At 42.6% G+C, this 27429-nt stretch overlaps 2 protein-coding genes and 1 pseudogene across 5 annotated transcripts in view; 2 read left to right on the forward strand and 1 right to left on the reverse strand.

Annotated features, from left to right (window-relative positions):
• Positions 1-492: 492 nt before the first annotated feature.
• On the forward strand, positions 493-16589 carry LOC142592666 (uncharacterized). 2 transcript variants are annotated; one of them, XM_075704232.1, is made up of 4 exons: positions 493-642; positions 5340-6845; positions 9697-9786; positions 12232-16589. In XM_075704232.1, the coding sequence occupies exons 2-4, from the start codon at positions 6647-6649 to the stop codon at positions 12990-12992; spliced, it is 1050 nt and encodes a 349-aa protein (XP_075560347.1). In that variant the 5' UTR covers positions 493-642; positions 5340-6646; the 3' UTR covers positions 12993-16589. The 2 variants fall into 2 exon arrangements, with proteins under 2 accessions (XP_075560347.1, XP_075560346.1); XM_075704231.1 differs by having other exon boundaries at positions 493-6845.
• On the reverse strand, positions 2059-2238 carry LOC142558678 (U2 spliceosomal RNA; annotated as a pseudogene).
• Positions 16590-17272: 683 nt separating the features above from the next.
• LOC142592667 (uncharacterized) overlaps positions 17273-27429 on the forward strand; it is a 42702-nt gene continuing 32545 nt past the window's right edge. Inside the window, exons 1-3 of one of the 3 annotated variants that reach the window (XM_075704233.1) lie at positions 17273-17953; positions 20316-20423; positions 21020-21157. In XM_075704233.1, coding sequence (XP_075560348.1) covers positions 17893-17953; positions 20316-20423; positions 21020-21157 — 307 coding nt within the window. In that variant the 5' untranslated portion in view covers positions 17273-17892. Of the gene's footprint in view, positions 17973-20315; positions 20424-21019; positions 21158-27429 lie in introns of all 3 variants that reach the window. The other 2 variants (XM_075704235.1, XM_075704234.1) reach the window with 2 other exon arrangements.

Below are 27429 nucleotides of genomic sequence, written 5' to 3' on the forward strand. Positions count from 1 at the left end.
GTCAGAGTCTTTGTATCCAATTGGTTTTGTAGACTTTACAGATATGTATAGAAATGTTAGTTCCAGTTTAGATGTTGAAATTGATCATGGCTAGTTGATCACCGCAGACGTGGTCTCATGGTAGAGCACTTGCTACAGTCATAGAAAGCCGTGGGCTCCGTTCTCGCTGCTTCTGGGCACCCATTGGTTCATCGCCATGGCCACAAGTGCCCCTTGGCCTGGAGCTCGGGTTCAGAAGGTGATACACTTGGGAAAGGAGCCATGCCTCGAAAGCCTGTGGAAATCCTTGTGTGCACAAACGTGACATTCAATGAAGAGAAGGTGTGGGCTGCTTTCATTTGCAGCAGGTTCTCTACACATGCATGTTTTATTGTATTGAGTGCAGCGCTGTCTGTTTGTACGTACCTTGTGCTTTCAAGTGTAAGCAGTGCATATCAGCTTTTCTGCGAAAGGCTCGCTATCGGCACTACCGCCTCACCAGCCAATGATGACTTGCTTTCCTCTGCAAAGGCAAGCACAATCTGTCTTTCTAAAGTGACACCAGTCTGAGGCATCTTCCTAATACTTGTCTTTTTTATATTTTTCAGTTGTTTCGATTTAACGTCTCACCTAAAATTTGAATCTTACTGTACAAGTATCAAGGTACAGTAACAAATCTACTGAAATCCAACATTAGCATAGGACAGTCAATGAAACATTCCTGCTACAAATGCAGAATGGGGTGTCATGCAGATAGCACAAAGTACTATTAAGGAATAATGCAAATGCAGATTCACACACAAGGGTCATTTGCTCTGAATCTCAATTTTTTATGATCGGACACAATCATTGGAACGCCTGGAACATCTTGTTTTAACTAGTTTACCCCTGTGCAAATTTACCCGCTGTTAAGTAAAGAATGCCACCTAAGTGAATTATCACTTGCATGACATGATGAGTGATGACAGTAGTTAAGGGTAATGACAATGACATTAATTCTTCTGAAGTAAGTTACGGGGCCAGAACTGTGGCAAATCACCGCAGGACAACTTGCTAAGTAGGGATGTGCCATTGAACGAAACTTTTTAATGGTCACTGCGAAACCTGTCATATACTAAGCTTTGACTTTGTCAGTGACCTTAATTTTTCATATTTTCTAACTGCCGTTGAGTTAACCCACAAATAAAGTCATTCGTGCAAGTCGCCCCAGCTGCACTGCTTTCTTACAAGCACTGCTCTTTGTTCACCTACTGTCGTCACTGTTCGTGTCCAGATTATTATTGCTATTTGGTGTTTTTGCTTCCTGTTTCTCAGAGTCTTTGACACGTGTGCTGACATATGTCTGTATAACCACATTTTTCTTGTTCGTGCTTTACACTTCGCATGTTTTTGTGTGCGTTGCCCTACCACATGAAGTGTACAGCGGGAAGCTTCCTATCTTGGAGTACTTGCCTTCTGCTTGAAGTTTTCTGTTGACTGCTGTTGTCACTTTCTGATGACTCATAGCTGGCACACACACTTGATATTTATTGATTTTTATTTATTTATTGTACCTTCAAGGCCCGAAGGCATTACAGAAGGGAGTGGAACGAAATACAGAACATGTACAGATGTCAGGTTATAATAATAAAAAAAATTTTAAATGCAGATTAACGAAAGACATTGTCATGGAGCTGTGTATAAGAAAGACAACTGTTCATAGAAAAGTGATGAAGGTCTTTGCTGGAGTGGTTAGTGCATCACCTTGTTTACATATGTGCCCTGCACCTTTACATGTGATAGTTTATGTGCACATTTGTGCCATGTGCTTCCTATCTCTAACCTTTGGTGAAGCTGCTTGATGATGACTCGCGATCGAATTCTGCAGTGACATACACGTAAGGTGAAGCACTAAAGCTCCAGCAAATGGCTTTGCATGTCTTCATCAACTTTCCACTCACAATCTTCATTCTTGGATAGTTCTGTAACAAACAATATACAATTGAAAGTCTTTAACTGCTTGGGGACCTCCGAAATCCTTTGTTACTACAGTGAAGCTGTATATCGCTAGTTTCCAGCAGATCGATGTCTCTAGACCAAAAACAGTGGGCTGGTCCCGGAGATAGTGCAATACCAGGCCGACCCGCGGCAGAGGTGAAGCAGGCTTCAAGCACTCTGCCAATTTGCAAAAATGAGTTTAATATCTTGAGTCCAACTACAACCCGTGTCGCATATTAAGCTGATAAGAACAGATACTACACTTTGACCTGGGTCGGCCATGTTTACGTTTGCACCGCCCTGTCTCTGCCGGCGTTCCAAGCACTTGCATGTCTCCTTTCCTTTCTTTCCACCCTCCCATGGTGGCAGTCCTGCCGAAACATCACGCGTGTCTAGTTTCCTTCGGCTCCTCGGGGCGACGGTCCCATCATCCATGCAAATGTATATAAAAATCGGGGTAAATGAGTCTGTACCTATGTTCAAAATTCTGTGTCACCTCCGTGTCGTGTTCTACAGAGCTTTGCTGGTCATCCACCTTCGGAGGGTGGAATGGCTCATGATTTTCAAGTCATTTCATTATAAAAATTGCTCACCGCATTGCTAACAATATAGCTTTCTAAGCATGTCCAGCAAGAGAAAGTGTTCATTTAACATGAATTTGAGACAGACTTAGGGAAATAAGTCACTCTTTAGAGTGCCGCTCTTAGGCGCCCGTTCCTGCATTGAGCATCGACGTCCGTCGGTGTCCCTCGTAACTGAGCGAATGAGTGCAGCGAAGGATGGAAGAGCCAAGCGCGAAGCACAGCGGCGGATGAAATACGGAAATAGCGAAGAGAGTGCGAGGAAGAAAACGGAGGAGGAGGGTGCAGCAATAAGTAGAGGAGGAGAGTATGGCAAAAGGGCAAGGAAGAAAGCGAAGTGCCATATGAGACATGATCAAGGGCAGCAACCAGGCATGCGGCGAATGCTATGGAAACGAAGTGCTGCCATGTGCCTCGGATCTGCTGTGCATGCGCCACTTTGCCAGTGCACCACTGCTAGAGAATGCACTCCACACATGCCATGTGTTCCCGTGCTCACACATTCTTCCCGAACAATGAGTGATGCAACCAGGGGAAACGCTCCGTCTGCCACTGCTGCTAAACAAGCTGCCTGAGCAGAGGCTCAGCGCTGCCATCAAGAGGACCCTGTTGTTCAGAATCAAATTCTTTGACGCAGTATATCACAAATTTTGAACATCTAAGCAGCTGCGCTCAAAGTTCACATTAGGCAGTATCATAGTAGAATTTTTTGTGTGTGTGCATGCTTCGTCTGACCGAATTTGCAACTGCAACCGACCTAATGGCACCGAGATTCAGGGCATGTTCCATGGCCAAACTTCATAGCTGCGCAAGGTAAAGCTGCAGATCGTTGAATGCTGCTACCGCCTCCCTTGCCATCGAAATCCTTGGTTCTTTAACAGGCTTTTCATTACCGTTACCGTTTCTTGGCATTAGTGTCCTTTCCACCGTAGATGAATTTAAAGACGTTGTTGGTCATCAGTTACAATTACATCATCATGTCGTCATCAACTGTGATGTATTCATCAGCCGTCGCACCCACTGCTGTGTTAAAACAAGCTGTGGACAAGTTACGTAATTCCTGGAACGGGGCAGCAGGGCCTAACACACACTGACATTGCACGCTCATCAGATGCATTGCTTGCACTGTCATTTGTGTTAGCGCCGAGTGAAGCTTTAGTGGCTTCTTCAGAGGGCACTGGCAGCGCCATTCTAAATTTCTTCATTTTACAGGCACATTTGTTTTAGTGGTCTTCGTTGTTGAGGTTTTCACAATACATACAAAAAATAGGAATTTGGCCGCAACATAAGTAATTCTTTGTTATACACGTCATTTTGTTGCAGAGGCATTTGACTCTATGGAAATTCTTTTACGCACTAGGTGAGCAGTTTAAACTAAGTCTAAATAGATTGGCCCATAATTTTTCTTCCTATTTATAGAGAGGTTATTAAACAAGACACTGGAACAATTGTAGTCCGTGCTGCAGGTTCTCTGCTAGAATATTAAGACCTGCATGATCTCACCACAAGGCATCGTAACCTTAGCAACGGCAGCACTGGCAGGTTTTGCTTGTACAAATGGAAATGGCTGCATATTTAAGTCTCTCTGGGTAGCAGCAGCTGCCTCAGAACTGCTGAAATGTGCCTGGACTAATAGACGTTTAAGTTAGAAAGTGCCTTTAGAAAGTGCGGCGCCTTCAGTTGCTTACAGTAGTCAAGAAAGCAGCTGCTTTGCCATGTAGACAGGGGGAAAATGCACAGTCATCACCACCATCATCAGCTTACTTGTGTTAAATGATTACTGACATGAAAATTTTGTGTCTTTTATTCTTTTCTTTCCTTGTCTAGGTAGTTGTCAACTCCATAACTACAGTATTAAAGCCCAGGTTTTTTTAGAGCGTCACAAATAATAAATCACAGCACCTTTTATATCAGCTACTGAAAGTGTCTCCCACGTGCTGTGTAGCTTAAGCCGTGAGAAAGGAAAGTTGGCAGGCAGCCAAAAAGTGGGTGTAGCAGTCACATCGTATCACAAACAAGTTACGAACTGGCCAGTCAGCTCGGTGCTGTGGTTGAAGACCATACAATGATTAGTCAAAAGTTGCTGAATTGGCCCTTCCACTTGTTCACTTCTATTGGAAACCCACAAGGAAGTACTCTGTTCTCTTTTCCTGTCGAATGTTGGAGTCGGCTTTTGGCTGCATGGTCTAAATGCATGTGCACGTCAGTGGTATCTCGTACCACAAGACGCTGCAACAGGTTTCGATGCTGTGATGGTTATCCTTTGTCTTGTCTAAAGCCGTGCTGCAGTTGAGTGCATTTTGAACTGGTCGCAATAAAAGGCAACATAATTATTTGTTGTGTTCTCGGGGAATTGAGGCTCCACAGCGCAATTACTGGGCTGAGGCGTATCTAATAAAGGAATACTGACAAGACAAATTTTCTGTCAGTACCTCTTTAATTGCAGGATAAAGTCCTTTCTCAGTGATCTCCATTACACTCCGTCTCTCCAGTTACACTCAGTCTCCGTTACACTCTGGCTGTGTACATACTATGCCTGCACACTTTCTAATCCCACTGCCTAATCCATCAGGCCCTTTTCTTCCCCTTTACACTCATTCTATCACTCTGACAGACCACCATGTAATGTCAGTGTCACTCAAACGTGTCACTCAAACATGCATTGCATGACCTGTCAGTTTCCATGCCTTAATCTCAACCAAGATATCACCAAGCGTGTTGCACAAATCAATGAATAGGGCCGCAATAGCTTTAAAGTCTAGTTACGTGCCTCTGCTTTACAATTTCTTCTTTCTCTCGAAGGTATCCTGCCCTCTGTCCATCCTGTGCTTCCAGAGAGTGTCGGAGGTGCTCATCACTTGTGTCTGCTGCTGGACTGTACAGTGACGGATGAAACGCAGTGAAATATCCCTTGCGGGGCTTACTGAGAGCCAGCACCACATTGTGCCTTGCACAGTCAAACCTCAACGAACATGGATATAAAGAAATATCAAATATAACAGATTGTTAGTTATAATTAATTATTTGATGTAACAAAGCAAATGAAAAATTGTCTCACCACTATTACAGTGTGACAAATACATGTTTATAGCGAATATCAGAAAGAATTAAGCTATTTTTAATGCCAAATGTGGCTTTGTTATAAAGAGGTGGAACTGTACAGTTTCTGAACTGTGGTGGTCCATCAGTATTTTTCTTATACTTGTATTTTTAGTTGCTACAAAGGACTCTTTATGGGCTCATCTATGACAGAATCACTGAAGGAAAATGTGTGTATGTGTTCTTGTTTTGATATTTGCATCTTGTAAGTATCAGATATATTATTCATGGGCAAGGTTGTGTATCAAATAAGCAAGTAAGATGGTATATAGTTGGTTACAGGTATTATGGAGCATGATATTATGGTGAAAATTTAGGCAGGACTGAGAAAAATATACAGGAAAACTGCCAAAGTCAGTTTGTGTCTGTTGTGTCTTACTTTTTTTCTGCGTTTCTCACTCTGTGCTGCCTGGATTTGTTCCTAAAGCCCTGTTTTGTAGTAGTTGCGTCAACTGTTTTTGAGGCAGATATCTTTTCTTTTGTCACTTGCCTTCACATCTTAGAATGTGCTGTTTCTATTGAGAATGGCCTCATAGTGGAAGAGACGATATTAAACGACCAAGAAAGATACAAATTATGGTTCCCGACTTATTTTCTTTTTACTTTTTATCTTTGTTTTTGCCTTTTGTGTCATTATTTGCTTGCATGTTTAGGGTTCTTACTCAATACGTCAAGCTGCGACTTTGTTTCTCCATTCTGTATATATCTGGTAGATCTACCTATCTTTAGTGCATACAGCTTGTGATGGTAAGCTTGAAACTGAGCCTTTTTATTTATTTTTTGTTTTTGTTTGGCAGTCTTGTGGCAGATTATTTTAGCTCAGGTTGGCCATGAGCTACTATGGTTCGGTGGCCAGTAGATTCAGATGTTTGATGCCTCTAGTGTAATAACTATGCAATATCTTGTGACTTAAAAGTATGGACTTTGATGTTACATCAAATGACATTGACGCATAGCTTTATCTTTCTTTGATATGTGACACACTGCTTCTTGGTTGCAATCTTGAGCAAATGACTCTAGCCTTTGTAGGATTGCCTGTTATGTATGAAGCGTATTATATTAATTCATCAGTGATGATAGCCTTTCTTGACGACTATGTAGGACCCCAGGACATACAGGTGCCACTAGAAAGCCCAAGAAATACTGCTGGCAGTGTCAGTCCAGAGGATCTTCCAAGCAGAGGCCCTGAAGTTCACGCTGAGCAAATAGGTACTATAGCCTTCTTTATCACTGTCAAGTTCTTTTCACTCATGTTGTTGAAATTAGGCTCTTATGCATATTTGTGATGCACTCTGTGGTGACTCTGAAATCCGCAGCTGCCAGGTGATGGGAATCAAAGTGTTTGATGCCCTCCTTTCGCCAATGGCCGTGCAGACAGTGAGATGGGAGCCATAAATCATTAAATCTAACAAGTTTTCAAATGTGCCAAACAACTGCAGAGCATAGGCTCTCATGCTCATTATATTTACAACATGGGTAATAATAGCAAAAATTTCAAGAACACAGAAACAAATCGACAAAGCCTTCAGGGAAAGCTTGCTTAAATGATTACAACTTTCAATATCTAGGCACAACGTGCTTAAATTTATATTTCACAATGACTCCAAAGAAATTGGAATGTTTGCTGGGCCAATGGCTAGCTCTTGCTCTGGTTTCACAGTAAGGCTGCTCATTGTGTAATCCACAGCCATTTCTAGACCTTGAGCCATGTCAGTCTTCTCAACCAACTCCTTACTGTAAAGGGCTGAGCTCGTCTACACTGTTTGTATCGCTTTTTTCGAAGATGAGCTGGGCTTCTCCTTGCTGAAACACTCACTCCTGTGGGGCTGCAATCAAGCTACCCCAATTAAAAAAACTGTATTAAATTATTTTTTGTTTTTTTATCATTTCTGGCCAATAAACTCCCCAGGAAAAGCATTGACACATGCATGCAGTCACAAAGCAATTTGAATGATGATGGCTTTTGAGAACTACCACTGCAGCAGTTCAAATAAAACTTGCTCCTTGTCTACTGATCTCAGCGAAATAGACCGCCCTCTCAGGCAGTACTTCCCAAGGGAGTGGCTTGTTGGGCTAGTTGGTGCATGGTTATACTAGGAGAATGCCAGCAAACTTGCAAGTAGAAAAAATCGAGAAGCAGACAAACAAAGCGACAGGAAGGTAGGTGGCTGGACCATCCACCTTCCTGTCGCTTTATATCTGCTTCTCGATTTTGTCTATGTCTGCTTCTCGATTTTTTCTACTTTCAAGTTTGCTGGCATTCTCCTAGTACTTCCCAAGTGCTAGCTGTATGATTGTTACAAGAAGGGAAGTTATGGAGTTTAGTGCACAAATCAAAGTTGTGCTGTTTACTATTCTGAAGCCACAGAGCGGCTTATAAGGGATGTCATAATTCAGGGCCCGGGTTACTTTGGACTGTTGGGGGGGCACCTAAATCTAAGTAATGAGCATTTTTGCATTCTGTCACTATCAGAATGCAGCCTCTGTGACTGGGAATTAAAGTCGTGACATCATAGTCAGAAGCAGGTTGCCTTAACCAGTGGGCCAACATGGGCATCAATACAGCTGAAAGTAATAGGGAGATACCACATGAAAGATAAATGCTACATTGAGTGTTTAAGACTGCTTGCTGTTGGAGGCCGCCACGTCTGTCACTAGTGGGAAAATTAAAGAAAAAAAAGCTTGCATTGCACAGTGTTCCCATATGTCTTCTTAGACATGTGAATATGCTGGCAGAAGACCATGCATAAATTCTTCGTTAACCCTTTAAAAGGAAGCTTTAGCTCGGACCCAACTCCGACGTGGCCTATTCAAATACATGTAAAACACAAAAACATTTTTCTGAGATAACCCCTGGGCTGATTTTAATGAAATTTGATGCATTTAAAAGAGAAAGTTATATTCTAGTGACTGTTGGAATTGGAATTTTGATTTAGGGCCTTAATTTTGTTAAAACAAGTTTTGAAAATTCGAAAGTTTGAAAAAAATAGAAGCCAGAAGTTTACAGATTCATAGCTCTGCATCAAGAACAGATATTGCAGTTCTGTAAACGGCATCCATTAGATCATTGAAAGCGGACAAATTCGATTTGTCATTTTATATATTATGGGAATTCATTACGTTGTTTACAAGGGCTTTGCAAAAGCTGTATTTCTACATTACTAAGTTTTTGAGATTCGTATATAACAATTGAATTTTGTCTGCTTTAAATGTACTATTAGATGGAATTCACAGAATTGTATTATCATTTTTCGTTGCTGAGTTACAGAGTCATAAACTTGATAGTTTCATTTCCTGAAAATTTTCGATTTTAGTCAATTTTCAATAAAAAATTGACGATCTAAACCAAAAATTGGAAACCAACAGCCACTATATCTTGTTTTTCTTTTAAATGCGACAAACGTCGTCATGTTTGATGCAGTGGTTGCCGAGAAAAACAAATTCTCCTTTTACATGTATTTAGATCGGAGCCCCCGAGCAAAAGCTTCCTTTTAAGAGCAAGACATGAATATTTCAAAAAGAAAAAAATATTTTCCAATTAAATGGACAAAATGTACTGAAAATCTGCATAAATGAGGAAAACAAAAAATATTTTGCAAAATGTTTTTGAGCACTAGGGTGGCAATGTCAGGCAGAAAATTGGTAGTGGACTTCACCCAATACATCTAAAGCTTTGTTTTGAATGTGTACATACAGCTCTCAGTGCATGGGAACCTTAGGTATACATTGCATTTGCTTTACATTATGTGAGTGATACCACTGCAGCAGAAAGTCTTGCATCGATCGGTGTCTCCTATGACCACGTTTTCAAAAGCGAGCGAGTCGCATGCCAAGCTTCTTCTTCTATGTCTCGAATCCCTGCTCTAAACCAACAAATGGCACTTGCTGCTTGTCATTTAGTGTTGGCTGAAGACATTTAGGCAGGAACTTTGTACTCAATACTGAAACTCGCCAAGAAAAAGATTTTTTCTGGTGTGTTGCCTGTAGGTAACACTCGTCCATGAAGTTGAATAGCTTTTTCACTGTGTGAGTCTACATCTGTCCCCTTTCTTTTCCCCAGTCTTGATCACTGTGGAGCGAGAGCCTCCGTCATTTGAAACAAGTGACGATGACCCTGATGTGAAAGTATCACAGCCTGGACAGCGTAATGGTGAGCCTGAGATAAAAAGAAACGTGAGGGCTTATTACTTTGCGAGCCATCAATTTAAAGCTTGTGATTTGGTTTTGCATAGACTTCAACACTTAGAGGTGTCCCTTGCAATATGCCTGAGAAAACTTGTTAGGTGGAACTGATAGCGTTATCACAATGCGGTGATATTGTGCGCATCTTGCAATGGATGTGACATAAATATGCAGCATCACTACGATTATTAGTCATTAGTGTAATGTGTAGTTTATGTTTGTGTGATATGGGTACTGCTAAAAAAACTAAGACATTACATAGTACAGCCATTCTAATAATCACTTAATCATCATGATAGCAACTTGGAACGCATTGTAGCCACAGAAACAGTACCATCAACACGTTGAGCCCACGGCACTTCAACTTCCACCTCATGGAAGCTGTTATAACAATAGAAAATGATGCAATAAACAAGTTGAGAAGGTTTGGCTGCCATGGCATACTAACTTCTGCTATAAAAGAGAGGAAAGGGGTTAACCAAGGGGCCCAATTTTTATTAGTCACATCATAAGAAGCCAACAAACTCTGACAACATAGGGGAAATTACTTGTGTTTAATAAATGAAATGAAGAAAAGATAAATTAATGGAAATGAAAGTGTATGAAAAAACAACTTGCCGCAGGTGGGGAATGATTCCACTTGTTTGAAAAGCGGGTTTTGGATGATTTATTTCTTGATACGCAGAAACAACGTTAGTTTTTGCAAAAAAGACAAAAAAATAACTTCTGTTTTTCTATTTTCTTCGCTAAAGTATACTAAGAGCCAGCTCTTTGCCCATGTCACTCTAACTTGGCACAAAATGCCTTGGACCATGCAATGCATAATGTCCACGTGTGCTTGAAGGCACGCCTTCGGCTCTTTGATAAGCAGGCCCGAGTCCAGCCTGGGCCTGTGGCTTCAAGCCCGAGCCCAGCCCAGGCCTGCGTCTTCAAGCCCAGGGCCATTCCGGGGCCACCGAAGAATGCTTCGGATGGCCAAGCCCGGCCCAGGCCCAGGCTAACCCAAAATCCTGGGCCCGTGCAGGGCTCTAGTGTGACTGACCGGCCATGTCCATGCTGTCGAGCTGAATCGGTGGAATTGTTCACGACAAAGAGCTGCGAAAGCGTTTTATACTGAAATGCTTCTATGAGGCTTCTCATGCACATTAGAGAACTGTGGGTGGTCAAAATTGATTTGTAGTCCTCCAGTACAGGTGTTTCTCATTGCCCAATATGTGGCCCCAGGAAGTTAAAGCTTGCAATTCTTTATTTTAAAGTGAGAACTGCAGCGCATCTCTGTGAGGTTGCCCCAGAGATTTGAGGCTGGTGATGCAAATGTGCCAGCCTGAACTGGTGCAGGAGTATTGGCCTAAGAATGTGTGAATTGAACAGACACACTGTATTGCTGGTATTCAGGGGCTGCTTCGAGGGGACCCACTGCGTGTCAGCACCTTTGCCTTACCTAGGAGATTTCTGGATGCATTGCAGCTGAGGAGTTATTTCTGTAGAGAGCAGTGGCGAATTACGAATATGTAAGATGTGGAAGAAAAGCCAAGTCTTTCTAGTTCACTACCTGGAGGCAGAACTTCCACGAACGAATATCACTTATGCTTATTTACTTCTCGCAAGGATATTGCTCGGTCGCACCTACAAATGTTCGCAGAAACAAACGCCACACAAAACAGTATAAGGCTTACGGCGTGTTATATTTGCCAGCTATCACATCACTGCTTCTAGTTATCTGTGAAACCAAATTTTCTACACATTTTGCATGCGTATAATGTCCAAAAAATCGAATGAGACACTATAGCGGGTCTGAAATTTTAGTCACTGTCATGCATTGATTCAGCAAAAAAAATTTGCCTAGACGTGAAGCTGTTGGATTAATCAAGCAGGTGTTAGATTAATCAAACAGGTAATACATTTTTCTTGGGCTTGTGCCAGCTACAAACCATGTCAATGGCAGAGTGACTAGCGCACTGAAACTAAAATTGTCAATTGTGCAGGTTATGTTTGCTTATTTTGAATACGTCGATAGTTACAAATACTAAAATTCCAACGGCAGCGAATACTGGATAGCACAATATTAAATCAGATATTTGTAAATACTGGATATTCACACAAGCCTACCTTTATGTGTGGGTTACTTGGCTCAGAGATGGCCTTGTGGCCATGGAGATTACGCGCTATGACTCGTTATCTACTTTGCAAGCATGCATTACGTGGCGAGATGGTGTTATCTTTCTTTCTCTTCTTCTCAGCAGGAAGCCCCCTGGCTTTCACAGACTTTGCAGACACTCGCGGCTTTAACTGGACTACCGAGTTCTGAATTATATTCCTGAACTTTTGCTCGCAATCTGTGACCATGACATGTCTTCCACCAAAATTGAATGTGCCAGTGCAGTTTCTTGACTCAGCTGTTAAACTTTTCCAGCAACCACCGCCCTCAGGTCACCAAAACAAGAACACATTACGCAAGTGTGGCAAATGGAAACGAGTGACCAGGGTTATATCTACATGTGCCACCTCTGTCCAGAACGCATTTGTTCACTGAAAGAGCTGCAGCTTCACTTGCAAAGTCATTACCTCTACCAGAACATGGTGCCTACTGCAGAGATCTCGGAGGCATCTCATGAAGAATCTCTGCTCGAAACCAGGTTAGGGGTAGTCGAACAAGGTGTGGTCCTCCCCGAGGTGCAGCGTATAGCATCTGGAAGTTGCAGTGGAGAGTCCATCGAGCCTGTTCTAATGGAACAGCATGCTGTTACTGGAACACTAAGCGATGAGTTCAGCATTGACAGCTCCACAGCCTGGAATATTGAACGCAGCTGCCACCAGTGTCAGGCTAAGTTTCCCTCAACGGAGTCGCTGCAGGCACACCTCTGCGCTGAAGGTCAGTCATGCCGCTTGCCCAAGAGTAGTCTGTGCCCTACTATGTTTAGCGAGCAAAGCCCCTTGGCAGTCCACATGAGAAGTCACTGTGACCCATCGTCCGACTACAAGTGCCCCGTCTGTCCTGTGGTGTGTTCGTGCGTGGAAGCGCTGACGGTGCACCCCAAGTGTCATCTCAAGGGCCGCAAGAAAGAGTGGATGCTCGACATTCCTAGATGCCTCTTTCAGTGCCACCTGTGTCCCAAGACGTTTGACACTAGGAAGGAACTGCGCGAGCACAAATCGGATCATGCCCAAGTGTAGTGAATGTGCTGCTTGTGTGTGACTGTGATCTGTTGTCATACCTTCGCAGTGCCTGTTGTCGTGCCCTCTGGCACCTCTTCTTCAAAATTGAGGACACGCTTGAGCGACTACAATACCTTTCAATGAATCTGTTCCTGCAGATGTCCTGCAAAATGTCATAATAATAATGTAACACATAGCTTGTTATGTGTTTGGTGCGCGAGGTAAAGCATTTGTCCAAATTCGGATAACAATCTTCTATGCCATAGTCTCTTATAGCTCCTGGAGCTTGACATGCTGGATTGCCTACAGAGTTGGGGCTGATTACTTGCACCAGGAAGTTCTGTCTTATTGACAAGCAGCATAAGCAGAATCTAAAAGAATAGCAATTTTGTTATTTTTTAACCAGTAAGTTGTTTATTATCATTTCAATTCTAAAGTTAACATTGATGTATGCTTGAGAATTTTGCTGAGTTGTACATCATTCAGTTTCTCTTATTTGATGGCTTCACTGCAAGTGTGATTTTCTTGATGCACTCCTTCTGCATTATAGGTGAACAGTACCTTTAATTACATAAACTGCAAAAATGTTTCATCATTTACCCTTCATCTTCATTCATTGTGCCCTGAAGGCCAACTGCAATAAAATTTTGGGCCGCTAAAAAAGCCCAGTTACTGTAAATATGGAGGAGCCTTCATGCATAATTTGAGATACGAGCAGAAGCATTATGAAAAGCTCGCAAAAATAGCCATTTTTGATACTGAAATTGAAAAAAAATGCTGCCGGGGGGCTCTCCGAAAGTGAGGCATGACCTAGAGTGCATCTCAAAGGCTACGTGCTGGGACTTATGTCATAGTGAAAACCAGGTGCTTCCATTGTCTGTTTAAGCGCTGTGTTAAAGGTTACTAAGAGGAAAACTATACAATCACCACACCGTGGCATTGCCATGAGCTCCATTGTGTTATACACTACTGATTTATAAGAAATTTGTTTTGTAATTGGCCTCTAAAAGTCAACTGCAAGTGCAAGAAGTCTCAGATGGTGTAAAATGCCTAGCTCCAGTTAGTACAGATACACAGCAGCTTCAATGCAAAATTTTGTTTGAATTACAAGTGAAGGAATCACTGAAAGCTTTCAGAAACAGGTGTTTCTGATACTGATACAGAATAGAAAGGAATAATAAACAGGCACTGTTACTGCTCGCAAGGAGAGATGCCTGACCCAGAGCAGCACTCTGAAAGACCTCTGAGGCAGCATGCTGGGATTGGAGTCATGTTCACTAACCACCAGGTGCACCAGGTGTCTGATTAGGTGCCACCTTAAGGCTGCTAATTAGAAAAATAGACAACAACAGCCCTGTAGCTTTGCCAAGGTTGCTTCAATCGCAGGTACTACTCATTTGTAAGCAATTAAACCAAAGTGAAGTTTTGTTGCAGGTGACCTTTAAAGGCCTCCTTCCAGGTTTTTAAGATGTTTTGTTGACTCCTTAGTCTTGGCCAGAGGTTGCCAGGAGATTTAATGCAGCTTTAATAGATCGAGTCTTTGTAAGGGTGGCCCTTTTAAAGTGAGAGCTCACTTGTGATTTCGTTTTGTTGGCTTTTGCAGCCATCATGTGTTGAGATGACAGGTGGAAGAGTATGACATTTAGAGCATGAGCAATAACAAACAAGTTTTTTCATTCATTTTCGGTGTTGGCAGGCGTCGTCCAGCACAAGATAGTGTCACTGCTACACCATCAGGAACAGTGTGATGTGCATTTGCTTGGCACCAAAGCTTCTGTTTCCAGATAACTATCACCAATACTGGAAGTGTTTTGCCTAACAAAAGACAAGAAAATAGCACAGACGATGGTCTCCTAATCAAGACAACAAGCAAGTAACTGTGCAAATTACCCCACAGGCCATGGGCCATTTGCCTACCAAGAGAAAATGTCTTGGTAAACTCAAACAATAATAATAATAATAATAATAATAATAACAATAATAATAATAATAATAATAATAATAATAATAAGCTTTTCTAAAGTCTAAAGGAGAGCTTATTGTTAATGTTTACACAACAATCTTAGGCTTTAATGTGTGATGTGTTGGGTGGCAAGTCCTGGTTCTGCCATTCTCAAAATTATGCCAAATCTTGCAATTTATAGAAATTAAGGAAATTTGCCATCTGTCCACGCTGGCCTGTGCCCGCACCAAAATTGTGTTGAACATGTTTTGTTTGTGGTTCAGCCTTACTAGTTCCTCTTCCTCCTTAAAATTGACTGTGATGTTCAGTGATGGAGTTTGAGCATACATTTAGCCTGTGCTACAGTTGCAGTTTTATTAGATCTGCTTCAGCAAATTATAGCTGGAGCAATTAGCTTTATCTATAATGACTTCCTATGAGACCTCAATGAGTGTAATGGTGCTGTAGCTATAGGTTCCAAATGGAGCGTGCTATTTATGACACTTTTACTCAACTTAGGAGCCTCTTTTGAGAAAGTAGGCTGGGCATGCTAGTCATTTCCAGCCAGCAGAATGTTATCGTCAACATGTGTTACGTCAGAAGTGATACTTGTATCTGCCTGTCATTTTGGCATTAAAAGTACCAAATGTTGCGCTTATTAAATAAGGGAGGCAGGTATGCCATACAGTGGCGTGCCATGCTACCACCACCTCTTATTTCCGGGGCATAATGGGTAGTCCCGCTTTTGAACATACGAAGTTGTGCGGCACTTGACGCCCATTTTGAATTTGATCATGTTAAAATTTTGTGATTACATTTGTTATGCACTTAAAGAATTGATGCATTATGTCATAGTGAGTGAGTTATCCATTAAAGAAAAAAGAAAACTAGCAAACATTTTGTGTCTGCATTCCGGATGTAACACTTGTGCACACTGAACCATGGCTGCTGGAAAGGCATGGTGCAGTTATGTCACTTGTTTCCAGGACAAATAATGGGTGCTGGTGAAGACTCCAATTGTTATTATCTGGCTTGAGGTGCACTGGCTGTATAGATAATCTGGTAAATATTGTTAAAATATCCAGAGGATTGCAAAATATTCTGCACATTGTCCAGGCTTTTAAATGTGCTCTCACCCAAGGAATAAGGCTTCCTTCACATTTTAAGCACAATTCACCTTTTACAACACCATATATAACAATAACAAGTTGATGACAGCTGTCTTCCGCGTTATGCACTTTGAATGTGTAAAATCATCCTATACTGTGAGATATGGTTACTGTCAGATATTTAGCATAAGGAACCCTGTTATAAACACACTGCACTTTTTGACCGTAGTATAACATAGTCCAGAAGTGTGTGTGTGTAAAAATGATTAATTTCTAGTACAATAATGCTGATACTCCATCATGCACCAAATATGGTAATGTTAGCTACTGCTGGGCAATACTGAAGCAGAAATATTAGAATTTGTGGCATTTCAGCATTCAGCTTTGTGAGCCGCTGAATTCTCATGCCTTTCCATGTCACAATGTTGTGGAGTTCCTAGAACTTAGAAAATATACCTCAGTACTTCTTTAATGCACAGCCCACCACTACAGACTCTGCCAGCTCTTGTATTGCTCCGGAACGTTAACCCCGATCGATAAATAAAGCGATCATTCATGCTACTTAGTCTTTGCTGCTCTTGTGGAATGACACATTACTTGGAAATAGCAGTTGGACTATGGGGTAAAGCAGTTAATGCAAACAAAAATAATGGGGAGGAAACAGTGCGAGACCGTGATGTTGTGATGTGGCTGTGATGCTCCAAATGCTGGCAAACACTGTACTAGGAACATTGCAGGGAGCGAGGAACATCACATGCCCGAGCTGGGTCTGGATGAATATGTCAAGCTTCCTGCGCATTCTGCAACCTGCACTTTTGACTCCACTGCTGGTATTCACCTGTGGCCAGTGGCCCAGTTTTGTGAAGTGCTGTGTTTCCTGGATGATTTCAACACCTGTAAGGGCATCAACGTATAAGTCGGAGCTCCTTGCAGACAAATTGTCGTTTAGGATAGACACACCTTTGGGATGTTCTTTGCTTCTGTTGAAATTGGTATGATAGGTTTGGTTTGATTATTTTCTCGTACCTTTTCATCCAGATCACTCGCTGCTATTAACACTTATCCCATGGTGTGTAGTGTTTCCAAACATTTTACAAAAACTGTTCACTTTCCTCTTGCCCATTTCTGATGGGATGGGATTAATGGCAACTGGGCATTGTAAAATGTTGTTATTTTATATCGTTTTAAATCTGTACGTGCCTGTCTATCTTACCAAGAGCTTTGCTTCCTCTGATTGTGATTTGCCCTTTCAAGTGTTGGCAATGAATATCAGTTTTCCTGTAGAAGGCTTGCTTTTGCCACCGCCTTCTCCCCAGCCAATGATGACTTGGTCACCTCTGTAAAGACAGGCATGATCTGTCATTCTGAAGTGACGCCAATCTGAGGCACCTTACCCACCCCCTTAATATTTTAGTTGCTTAGATTTAGCATCATTCTTGAACTATGAAGTTTATTGGTCATATGAGTAGCCAGGTGGGCAAAAAAGAAGCTTGCAAGATCTGCATTACATGATCTGCAAACTTCACACATCTTACACTAAAAAGCTCAGCCAAGATATTGGCTAGCCTTATTTGCTGTTAATCAGACCCAGTATTTTGTAAAGTTTGACCTAATTTTTTTTTGTAACTTCTAATCAAGCAATGGCCAATTGGTGATGGCCAAGCAGTGGCCAGTTTTACTGATGACACCGGCATGGTGGTATTCATGTGATGGCTGAGCCTCTGAAGAAAGGCAAAAAGAATACAGAATAAATAGATTGTTAGAAAATGCAGCCCTGGGTTGGTTGTACAGAGGACTGAGCAAGTGCTCTACTATTTTGAGGCTTCGTGACTACAATGTCCATAAAGATTATATTATGTGAATTAAAATGTCTCCTTTCTTTTTAGGGTATGGAGACTGCTCAACCTGGTGCCTGCGGTGGGCTGGAGGTGGTCCCTACATTGACTTGTGTGTTTATGGACTGTGTGTTTGATGACATGCAGTGAATATAGTTTTTTCGGGGCAGGGTGCAAGCAGGTCCGTCGTACACTTGCTCAACTGTAGCATTTGTCTAATACTTTTTACATCAAGGTGTTTGGCTGGTGCATAGGACTCCTTGTCAGCTTGGTAATCACTGAAACGAGATGTCTGTGTGCTTTTGTTTCGGTGTGGGCATTGTGCATATCCACAGCATCATATTAATTGTCAACTATATTTTTCATGGACCAAGTTTTGTATAAGTTGCTTTTGAAATGGTATCTTATTGCCTTTTTCTGTCGCTTGTGCATGCTCGTGCATGCTGTCTTTGGTTGAGACCGGCCACTTAACGTGACTGAGGAGGCATGACTGTTGTCACTGAAGTTTGATTGCATTTTGAAAATTGCTTGTCTTGCAAGAATGTAATTGTCCTAGCATGAGGCAACAGCCGCAAGAGATCTGAAACTTGAATCGGTCAAACAAGGGAAGGGAAGCCCTGATGAAGTGAAGTTTCCTTGTCGTATTGTTGGTCCCGGGAAGAGATTGGTCCCAGGGAGTCCACCTAGTAGACATGTCCATTTCGTCTGCTGTGGAAGTTTTGATTGGCTGTGGCACCTGGCTGCCGTCGATGCGCAGCTCAGCCAATCAGAACTTAAGCAGCAAATGAAATGGACACATCCACTAGGTGTACTCTTACAGAATACTTCCCCTTAGCTGAGGCTTCCCTTGTTTTCTGTCCACTTTACTTCAGTACTCTTTTATGCTCTCTATCAACCAACATTGTGAATACTGCAAAAGTGGTGTGGTCATCGAAGGCTCACTCAGCACATTTCGTCGTGCACTTTATGATGTGATGCTTTCTGCGGAGTAACTATAGTGGAGTCTCATTGATTCAAACTTGCCTAATTTGAACCTCCGATTTATTTCAACTGCTGCTGTTGTCCTGTCGAAATTGTGTGTATTTGAATGAGCAAAAACGCCCGGTTATTCGAATGCATAAGCATTTGCGACGGTTAATTCAAGCATACTGTGCCCACGAACATAATGTGCTCTCAGCAGCACGCCAACTTTTGCTGCGGTGCTTCGGACGCAGCAGTGCGACTTCGCACGGGATGCTGCTTGCAAACTTTGATGCAAGTATTGTGTTTCGGGTCATATAACCTGCAAGAAGAATTTTTTTAAGTTGAGCAGTAATGTCAAGATGTGGCTCATATGCAAAGTATACCGTACAGTGCGACTTCACAGCAGCGAAACCTTTGCCTAGCAGTGTGGCTTCACGGCAGCACACGCTGCGCTGCCATGAAGCCACACTTGTGCTGCCGTGAAGCCACACCTTGGAACCCATCATTCATATGTTCAGTGCACATGCGCCATCTACTGCTGTGCTGCATGCAAGCCCTCCATTAAATGAGCTTCCTTTAATTTGAACTTCATTTAATTGGTACACGTTTTCGGGCCCAAATTATTGAGATTCGACATATTTTGTGTATTACAGCAACACGTGGACTTCACGTGTGAATCGTATACCATTGTACCCAGTGCGGTGGCTTGGAAACTACGGAGTTACACTGATAAGCTTGAAGTCACAGGTTTAATTCCCAGCTGCAGTGGCCACATTTTGATGGAGGCAAAATGCAAAAATGCCTATCTGCATTGATATAGGTGCACATGAAAGAACCCCAGTCAACCAAAATTAGCACAGTCTCCTACTATGGCATGCCTCACAAATGTAATGTGGTTTTGCCATGTAATATCCCAGAATTAAATCTTTTTTCAGTACACCTTTGTGCTTCTAGTATACTGCATGCAATGTCTTGGCCACGAGCATAACCGTGCGCTGTTGCCACTGGTTGCAGGAGCATGCCACACTGCTTGTTGGAGGTAAACAGCTACAGATATGTGATGCCTTCCATGTAATAGTTGCATCTTATTTTGCAACATAGAAGTACATGACTTAATGTTACATCGAATTACATGATGCATACATTTATCTTTCATTCAAGTCGTTCTAGCCATCGTAGAATTGCCTGCTTTGTATAAGACACTTGCCATGGTATTACAGCGGCTTTGGCATTGCTTTACAAGTACAAAGTAGCATGTTTAGTTTCAGCCATAGGCACATTCTGATAGAGACAGAATGCAAAATTGATTGTGTGCTGTGCATTGGATGTGTGTTAAAGAACCCAGGGTGGTCAAAATTAAAGTCTCTCACGTTAGTCTGCCTTATAAGTAGATTGTGGTTCTGGTACATAAAGGCCCAGAATTTAACTACAATGTATAAAACTGACTATATTCATCGTCAGGGGTGAAAACCCTTTTTTGATGATTGTATAGGAACGCAGGCCAAAGACCTGCAGCTAGAAAGCTCAAGAAATGCTGCTGGCAGCCACAGTGCAGAGGAGCTTCAAAACAGATGTCCCAAAGCCCACTGCAAGAAAACAGGTATTCAACCTCATTTGCTACTAGCAACTTCTTGTTCATTTATAGCACTTGAATTTGTCTCCTTGACATGTGTTTCTTTTTTTGTGTGTGATAAGCGGTAGTGTCTCAAAAGTCTGTGTCAAATGCCAGGTAATAAGAGTCAAGTTGTTTGTAGTGTATGTCCAATGTCTGTTTTTCTCATAATAAAATAGCACCCCTTTCCCACTTTAGCCAATGTTGTTATAAAAGGGACTGTCAAGTTCAGAAAAAGAATGCCGTGTTTAAGGCTTCACAATCTGTCCAAACAGCTGCTGTTTGCCTTTGCAGCTTTTCTCTCTGTGAAAGAAGAGCCACTGTGATATGCAGACGACAAAGCCAGGGACCTTATAGATGAGCCCCCTATAACCATTTTTCTCCCCTCATTTGTGAGCATAAGGAGAAGGGGAAGGAAGGGCAAAGAAAGCCTTGCTTAAAAACATTTGCAGTGTTCGCTGTTTCAAATGACTTCTTTGATGTGTAAATATAAAGGCAGGGAACATGTAGAAAACACCAAATAGATGCTCTTTTAATAGCATGTTCAGTGTGTGAGGGTATCTCGCTCTCCTTTTTTTCTGCAGTCTTCATCACTGTCAAAAAAGAGCTCTCATCACTTGAAGCAACGATTCAAGACGAGAGAACATTACAAAACATGGGCCAGGGTGTAAAGCCATCACACCAAAACACTGCCGAGACATCACATTTCAAACAAACTAAAGGTGAGAATGTGAAAGAAAAAAGAAAGCCTTTGTGTCTTTGACTAATTGCATGACTCAAAGCTTCTGATCTTGCTATGGTGTTGGGCTGCTAAGCATGAGGTCATGGGATTGAATCCCGGCCATGGCAGCCGCGTTTCGATCTGGGTGAAATACAAAAACACCCGTGTACTTAGATTTAGGTGCGTGTTAAGGAACCCCAGGTGGCTAAAATTTCCCAGAGTCCTACACTACGGCATGCCTCATAATCAAATTGTAGTTTTGGCACGTAAAGCCCCATAATTTAATTTTAATTTCTTTCGGATCTTATTTGAAGTAGGCTCTGCCATTGCACACCTGAAAGCTTATAGTGTGCGATATGCTGCTGAATTTGTTGCTTCTAGTTTAAACGAAGTCTTGCAAGCCTTTCATTTAAGGATTGAACTGTTTCACAGTTTACTGGAGTATCATGATTTGGCTTTGGTGAACCTTGAAAGGAGTTCTTTATTGCAGTGCAGATGTACTGTCATTGTACTTTTGAGTGTGAACAGGCGTGTGGAAATTGTTTATTTGCTAAAGGCTCCATTCTGAACCCATGCCAAGCTTTGTATACAAATTCCTTTTGTCTTGCTGCTCGCCTAGGTTGTTTGTGGTTTTATAAACAGGACTGCAGGGCTCAGGTTGCACATGTGCAGTAAAACTTTCTTTTTTAATTTCACGGGACTGAAAAACATGTCTGAACTAACCGAATGTTGAATTATTGAAGTTATCAAGAAAACAATAAACAATGTCTTACTATGTCAACACTCTTTTATTTACTCAATCAATTGGGAAATCCCCTTTCTATATTATGAAAAAGCAGTTCAGAAGCTGCAATTCTTGTCATTTCATGACTGATTAGTGCTCGCAGCAGTGAAGGCCTTGCGGCTTCCTTTGTGGTGCGGCCGCGGAGTGAATCTTTATCCGAGACATGCTTTTCACTGGCGCACACACATCCCGATTATTTTTTTACCTATGAGCTGCTTGGCAACAGATCGTTCATCCATGGTGCTGTACCTGGTGCTCCTCACACTTGACAGCATCTCCCGTGTTTGTGACATCGCATGCACAACCATTGCATTGAGTCAAAATGAAACTACTGTTTGCTGCAACCGCTGTGGGCCAAACCGTGGCCGCCGTCTCATACATGGCGACCATGAAGTTCTGAAGGCACACGGCCAATATGCGCATACTGAGTCAAAACGAAACTACTGTTTGCTGCAACTATTCTGTACGAAACCACAACTGCCATTGACACGATCATGGACGGCGAGCATGGCGTTCTGAAAGCAGGCAGTCAACACAATGATAAATGCAAAAGCTATAAAGGCAGGCACAAAGTGTTTCTGGCATTCCTGTCATTCACGCACAATTTCTGCTGATGACTCTGGCAATGTGGATTCTGCTGCTTCATTTAGGTTGGATGCTAATGCCGCTTTTGCTGTTTAGTGTTGCACATTTGCGGCGCTCTGCGCTCGCTGAGCTATGGTGGCTAGAGGGGGAGGTGTCAGCATCGGCTGGGCTGCGCCGCGTATGGCGGTGCGGCATTTTTTCATGACAGCGACAGGTGGCGCGCTCGTCGTCTCCGAGATGCCTAGCGTCATGTGTTTGAGCAATCTCTCCGGCTCCAAGCGCGCGTCGTGAAGTCTGTGGTGAAGTTAGCTTTGCCTTCCCCGCTTTTGTTTGCTTGTCATAAGGAGTTCTGAGTAGCCTTCTTGACCCACGCCACTGGAAAAATTTGGTCGGTATGCAGAGTAAGCTGGATGATCTCCTGGATGTGGGCCACCTAAATGAAGTTCACGAGATGGTAAAGCATTGTGATGCGATGCCAGATCATCGTGAAATGATGGGATCAAATATCGACTCTCGCATACCCTACTACGTTAGCGGATATGTTACCAGGAAAATGCTAATGAGAACAAAGTGCGAAGAGTGTTCTTTAGCTGTTGCTCCAAGCAAAAGTCTCGCGCTTGCTTCCGGAAGAGTCGTGCCTTACTAACCACATGGATAGAGGTGGCCTACTTTACCCATCTCAGGCACTAAAAGACTTGGTTGCTGCGATGGAAGATGCCTTCACGCATTGTTTCAACTTTAACAAGTTGAAGGCTGACAGCATCATGGGCCTTATTTCCTGCCTGTCAATAAATAAGCTGGATATGGTTGGCTGTGCGCAGCATAGCGTAGAAATCACCAACCAAGTGATGCGGTTTTTTGTCATCACGAGGTTGCACGTCCTTGTCGCAGGAGAGAATGCATCGAAGCAAGGGAAGCGAGAAAAAATGAAGTACCTCAAGTTGAGGCGCACAACATAACTGCATAACTGCAAAGTTTGTTTCAGCAAGACCAACATAAAGCATTTGTATATGTAAAACAGGAATTGCTCACATCCCATTGTGTGCCCAGAAATATCTGCATATCTGAACAGAATTTCCCACCCGACAAATTATTGTTTGCACTGCACCTTGTTCACCGTTTCTGGGTATATACCTGTATTATATATCGGATTTGCGCTCCATTTCGTGTCATATTGTTTGTTTGGAAGCTAACAACCATGTATATAGAGTCGTGTGTATTATTTTATAAACAATAAATATTCTTTTTAAGGCATTTTTGGCATAATTTGAGCGGTACAAATTCGCGAACTTAGTTCCTTGCAGGTTTCTAATATTGGAAACCAAATTTCCCTTAACGCTCTCATTATGCTGAGTTTTGACCATTGGTGCCTACAGTTCTACCTTTCATTGCAAAATTGAATAAACTTGAAATAATCATGGTTCACTCGAGCGGCCCATTTCAACTGAGGCGCGCACTTCAATGAGGTGCGCACCAACCAGTAGACGATTAGGACAAGCGCCTGTAGCTCAAGACACTATTAAAGTCACGCCAGACAGAACTGCATACGGCACCCCATAATAGTCCCTTAAAATGTTAAAGCGCCACTGGCAAACTGCAAACAACCGCCTACTGCGGAAGCTTTCTGTTTGGTGCAATTATGAGTTTCACAAGTGTTGCACTGCGCGCGAAGCTAAAGCGCGGCGATAAAATGACCAAATTTATTACATAATACGTTAGGCCAGCTGCAGTGATAAAGTCGCCTAGCCTTTAAAATGATTTTTCTATGTGCGTATTGCGTCCCAAGAAGCCACGGAGCGAGAAAGCACTTCACAGTGGAACCAAATAACCGCAGCAGACTTCAGCCAGCGTACGGGAGGCATCTCGGAGCCGACAGCAGCGCCGCCGCATCGTCCTGAAAAAATGCTGCCTCTCCGGTGCTCCGATGCCGACACCTCCCCCTCTAGCCACCATAGCCGAGCTTTGATAGTTGTCCGAACTAACCAGTGTGCGGCCAAATACATCTGAATTAACAAAAGTTTGATTCCATTAAATAATGCATTCACCCGCCAAGACCAGAGGACAAGTCCAAGTTATCTGATTTTTCAAATTAATGAGGTTTTATTGTATTTATTTCTTTACTTATCTGCAGAATACAGGCAAGCCTGGATAGACATCATAGGCTGCTTATAATAATGTAAGTCACCGGAGTCGCAGTTTCCATGCTATAAGTGGTACCACACTGTAACCAAAACAACATGTTTTAAAGGCGTTGCACAAGAGGCTTTGCATGCAAAACATGTAGACAAAGCAGCCGAACGTGTCCAGGAATCAAAGCATACGATCGGAATGTTCCCTGGCTTTTGTTGACGAGATGGTTTCTCTGTTTTCTAAGTGCCATGCAGCCACTGCAAAGCATTTCGTAGACTGTGCACCAAACCAGAACTTTGGCCGCCGAATCCCAACAACACAGCGCTGTTTAGGCCTAGCCAACGGAAATGTCAGGCAGCTGGAAGCTCGCCCTTTATGTATATTCGTACCCATAGACAAATATGCAAAGGTCTGGGGTGAGATCACGTGCGCAGGCTGAACGGACAGCAGTGCACACGAGGCAGGGTTCATAGGCTATAAGCTGGCAACTAAAGCAAACTCATATAGCAAATTTTTTTTATGTCTGTGTACTGGCATGAACTGCAAAAGCTCACGCATGGACAAAGTTCCAGACTGATGAATTTTCCGAACATGGTTTAAACTTGAAGTAGTAACTTAGTGCGAATAAAACCACGGAAACAAGAAAAACGGACAAGGACAAGAGCTGTTTCCATGGTTTTATTTGTGCTAAGTTACTGCTTCAAATAAGGACGACCAACTAGCCATACAGTCAACTCTTATAGTTTAAACTGACAGCATCACGGAGTCAAGGTCGCATGCGCCATATCTGCACTTCGCAACGATGCACATCACGACTCGTGAATCTGAAAGTACTCGCAACATTGAACTATTTTTCTGCGGTGCTGGAGTTGCAGGAAAATTGATTAAAAACAAATTGATTTTACCGTCAGAGTTCGTTTTTCAGGCCTGCCCAATAATTCAGACATTTTCAAGACCCTGTCCGTGTCCGAAAAAATTAGTCGGCGACTGTATTTACTTTCCACACACAAACTGAAAAGCCAAAGAGCTACAATGCGGACGCATTCGGTGTTGACCATGCACCACTGATAAGCGGCACGAGCAAAAGGCTTCTCTGTCGCCTAGGCAACCCCTGCATGCCCGCTGAGCCTGCATGCTGCTGCCGTGGGTTTTTTTTTTCGTTCTTTCTTACCCTGTCCCTTGCTCGTTCGCTCACTCTGCCTCTTTTCCTCCTCCACATCGCCCTCGTCGCTTTCCTCTCGGCCGGGGCACCTCATTGACAAGTGCGCTCGCTGCCTCTTATTTCTGCGGAATTTTTCGGCAACCACGTTATAACTGGTATATTGTTCGTGTGGCTGCACTATAAGCGGTATGCACGTATATTGAATTCTATGGGAAGATAAACGGGAACCAGAAAAGACCACATTATGTGCAGTCCTGCACTATAAGCGGTTATGTTACAAGTGGTCTGAGCTGTATCAAATTATTGTCTTTATCGTACACTTGTGACATCTCCTTGGAAATCACACGCAAAATTATAGCACGGTGCTGCATGTATATTAAATTCCTGTTTATTGTCACATTCGATATATATTGAATGCTGTGCCACACTGCACCCCTGCTAGCTGGCTTTTCCTAATGACACTGTAATCACTCATCATATCATCGGAAAAATTCATGTTGGTGCAATGGCACGGTTATGGCAGATGCCATCAAGGCATTAAATATGAAGGGCAATACGTGTCATGGAGCAATGTGCATGTCTCAAAATAGGGATGCATGTCATGAAAATGGCTCGTGCAATAAGGGTCTTATTTGTGCTCCATAATGCCGGCTTTGCTTTAGTAGGCTTCACCGCATTATAGCTGTGTAATGCAGAGAAGCGCACTAATAGATGAAAGAACTAATTCTCGTACAATGAAGCATACTACCTGCGGCCGTTCGTTCTTGGAAAGAGGATCACCGCACTGCTTCAAGAACGCAAGAGGCATCCCAGTCCAATACAAGTGCACCACAAGAACTGTATGGCACTCGCTCTTTTCACTGAGTGTCTCCGGGCATGGGATCGGTAAATTTCCTCTTTTCATGTTCTCGGGAGATTGTCTGAGATGTGCATTGTTTCTACATAAGCTTCAGATAAGCATAATTTATTGAAATGTACCAACTAGCCCGCATCAATGCCATAGTTCAGCATATACTATATTTGGAATTATCAATACACATATCGAACTATTTCAAGATCCTCTTCAAGTTCCATATATCTGGGTTCGACTGTGTCTACATCACCTTGAAGGCGCATGCATAAACTAGCGTGGGAGCAGAAACTGCGACATTTTTACGCTTATTAGAAGAACATAATGTACTTGATACCTGTATCTATACATACATGCGCAGTATGAGCCAGACATCGCATCATTTGACACCACCATAACGCATTGTCGCAGATGTATCTAAAACAAAACTAAACAAATTAATATACTGACATGACTGGGACATCATTGCCATTGCACCATTTTGATACCGTGAGGCATGCATGAGTCTAAAGTGAATTGTGTGGCCATGCTGGCTTTGCGACTGTATGATCAACGCAGTAGTTTTATGCATAAAGGGCTGATGCATGATGGTGCTCTGTAGACAAAAAACGGTAATCATTGTCCACTGTACTCATTCCTACATTCCATGCTAGAGAAGCGGGAGACTGTATTTGGCAAATTTGAAAAACTTATCGTCACACAATGGCCCAAATATAGAAAAATACTTTGAAATCTGTGCCATCACACTGGTGCTCATGTTTC

Source organism: Dermacentor variabilis, chromosome 9 (genome assembly GCF_050947875.1).
Source record: "Dermacentor variabilis isolate Ectoservices chromosome 9, ASM5094787v1, whole genome shotgun sequence".
NCBI lineage: Eukaryota > Metazoa > Arthropoda > Arachnida > Ixodida > Ixodidae > Dermacentor > Dermacentor variabilis.

Coding starts and splice junctions, on each gene's coding strand:
- LOC142592666 (XM_075704231.1), top strand. CDS start 6,647: ATGACTCTAGCCTTTGTAGGATTGCCTGTTATGTATGAAGCGTATTAT. Junction 6,846..9,696: donor AGTTCACGCTGAGCAAATAG/GTACTATAGCCT, acceptor TCTTTTCCCCAG/TCTTGATCACTGTGGAGCGA. Junction 9,787..12,231: donor ACAGCCTGGACAGCGTAATG/GTGAGCCTGAGA, acceptor AAACTTTTCCAG/CAACCACCGCCCTCAGGTCA.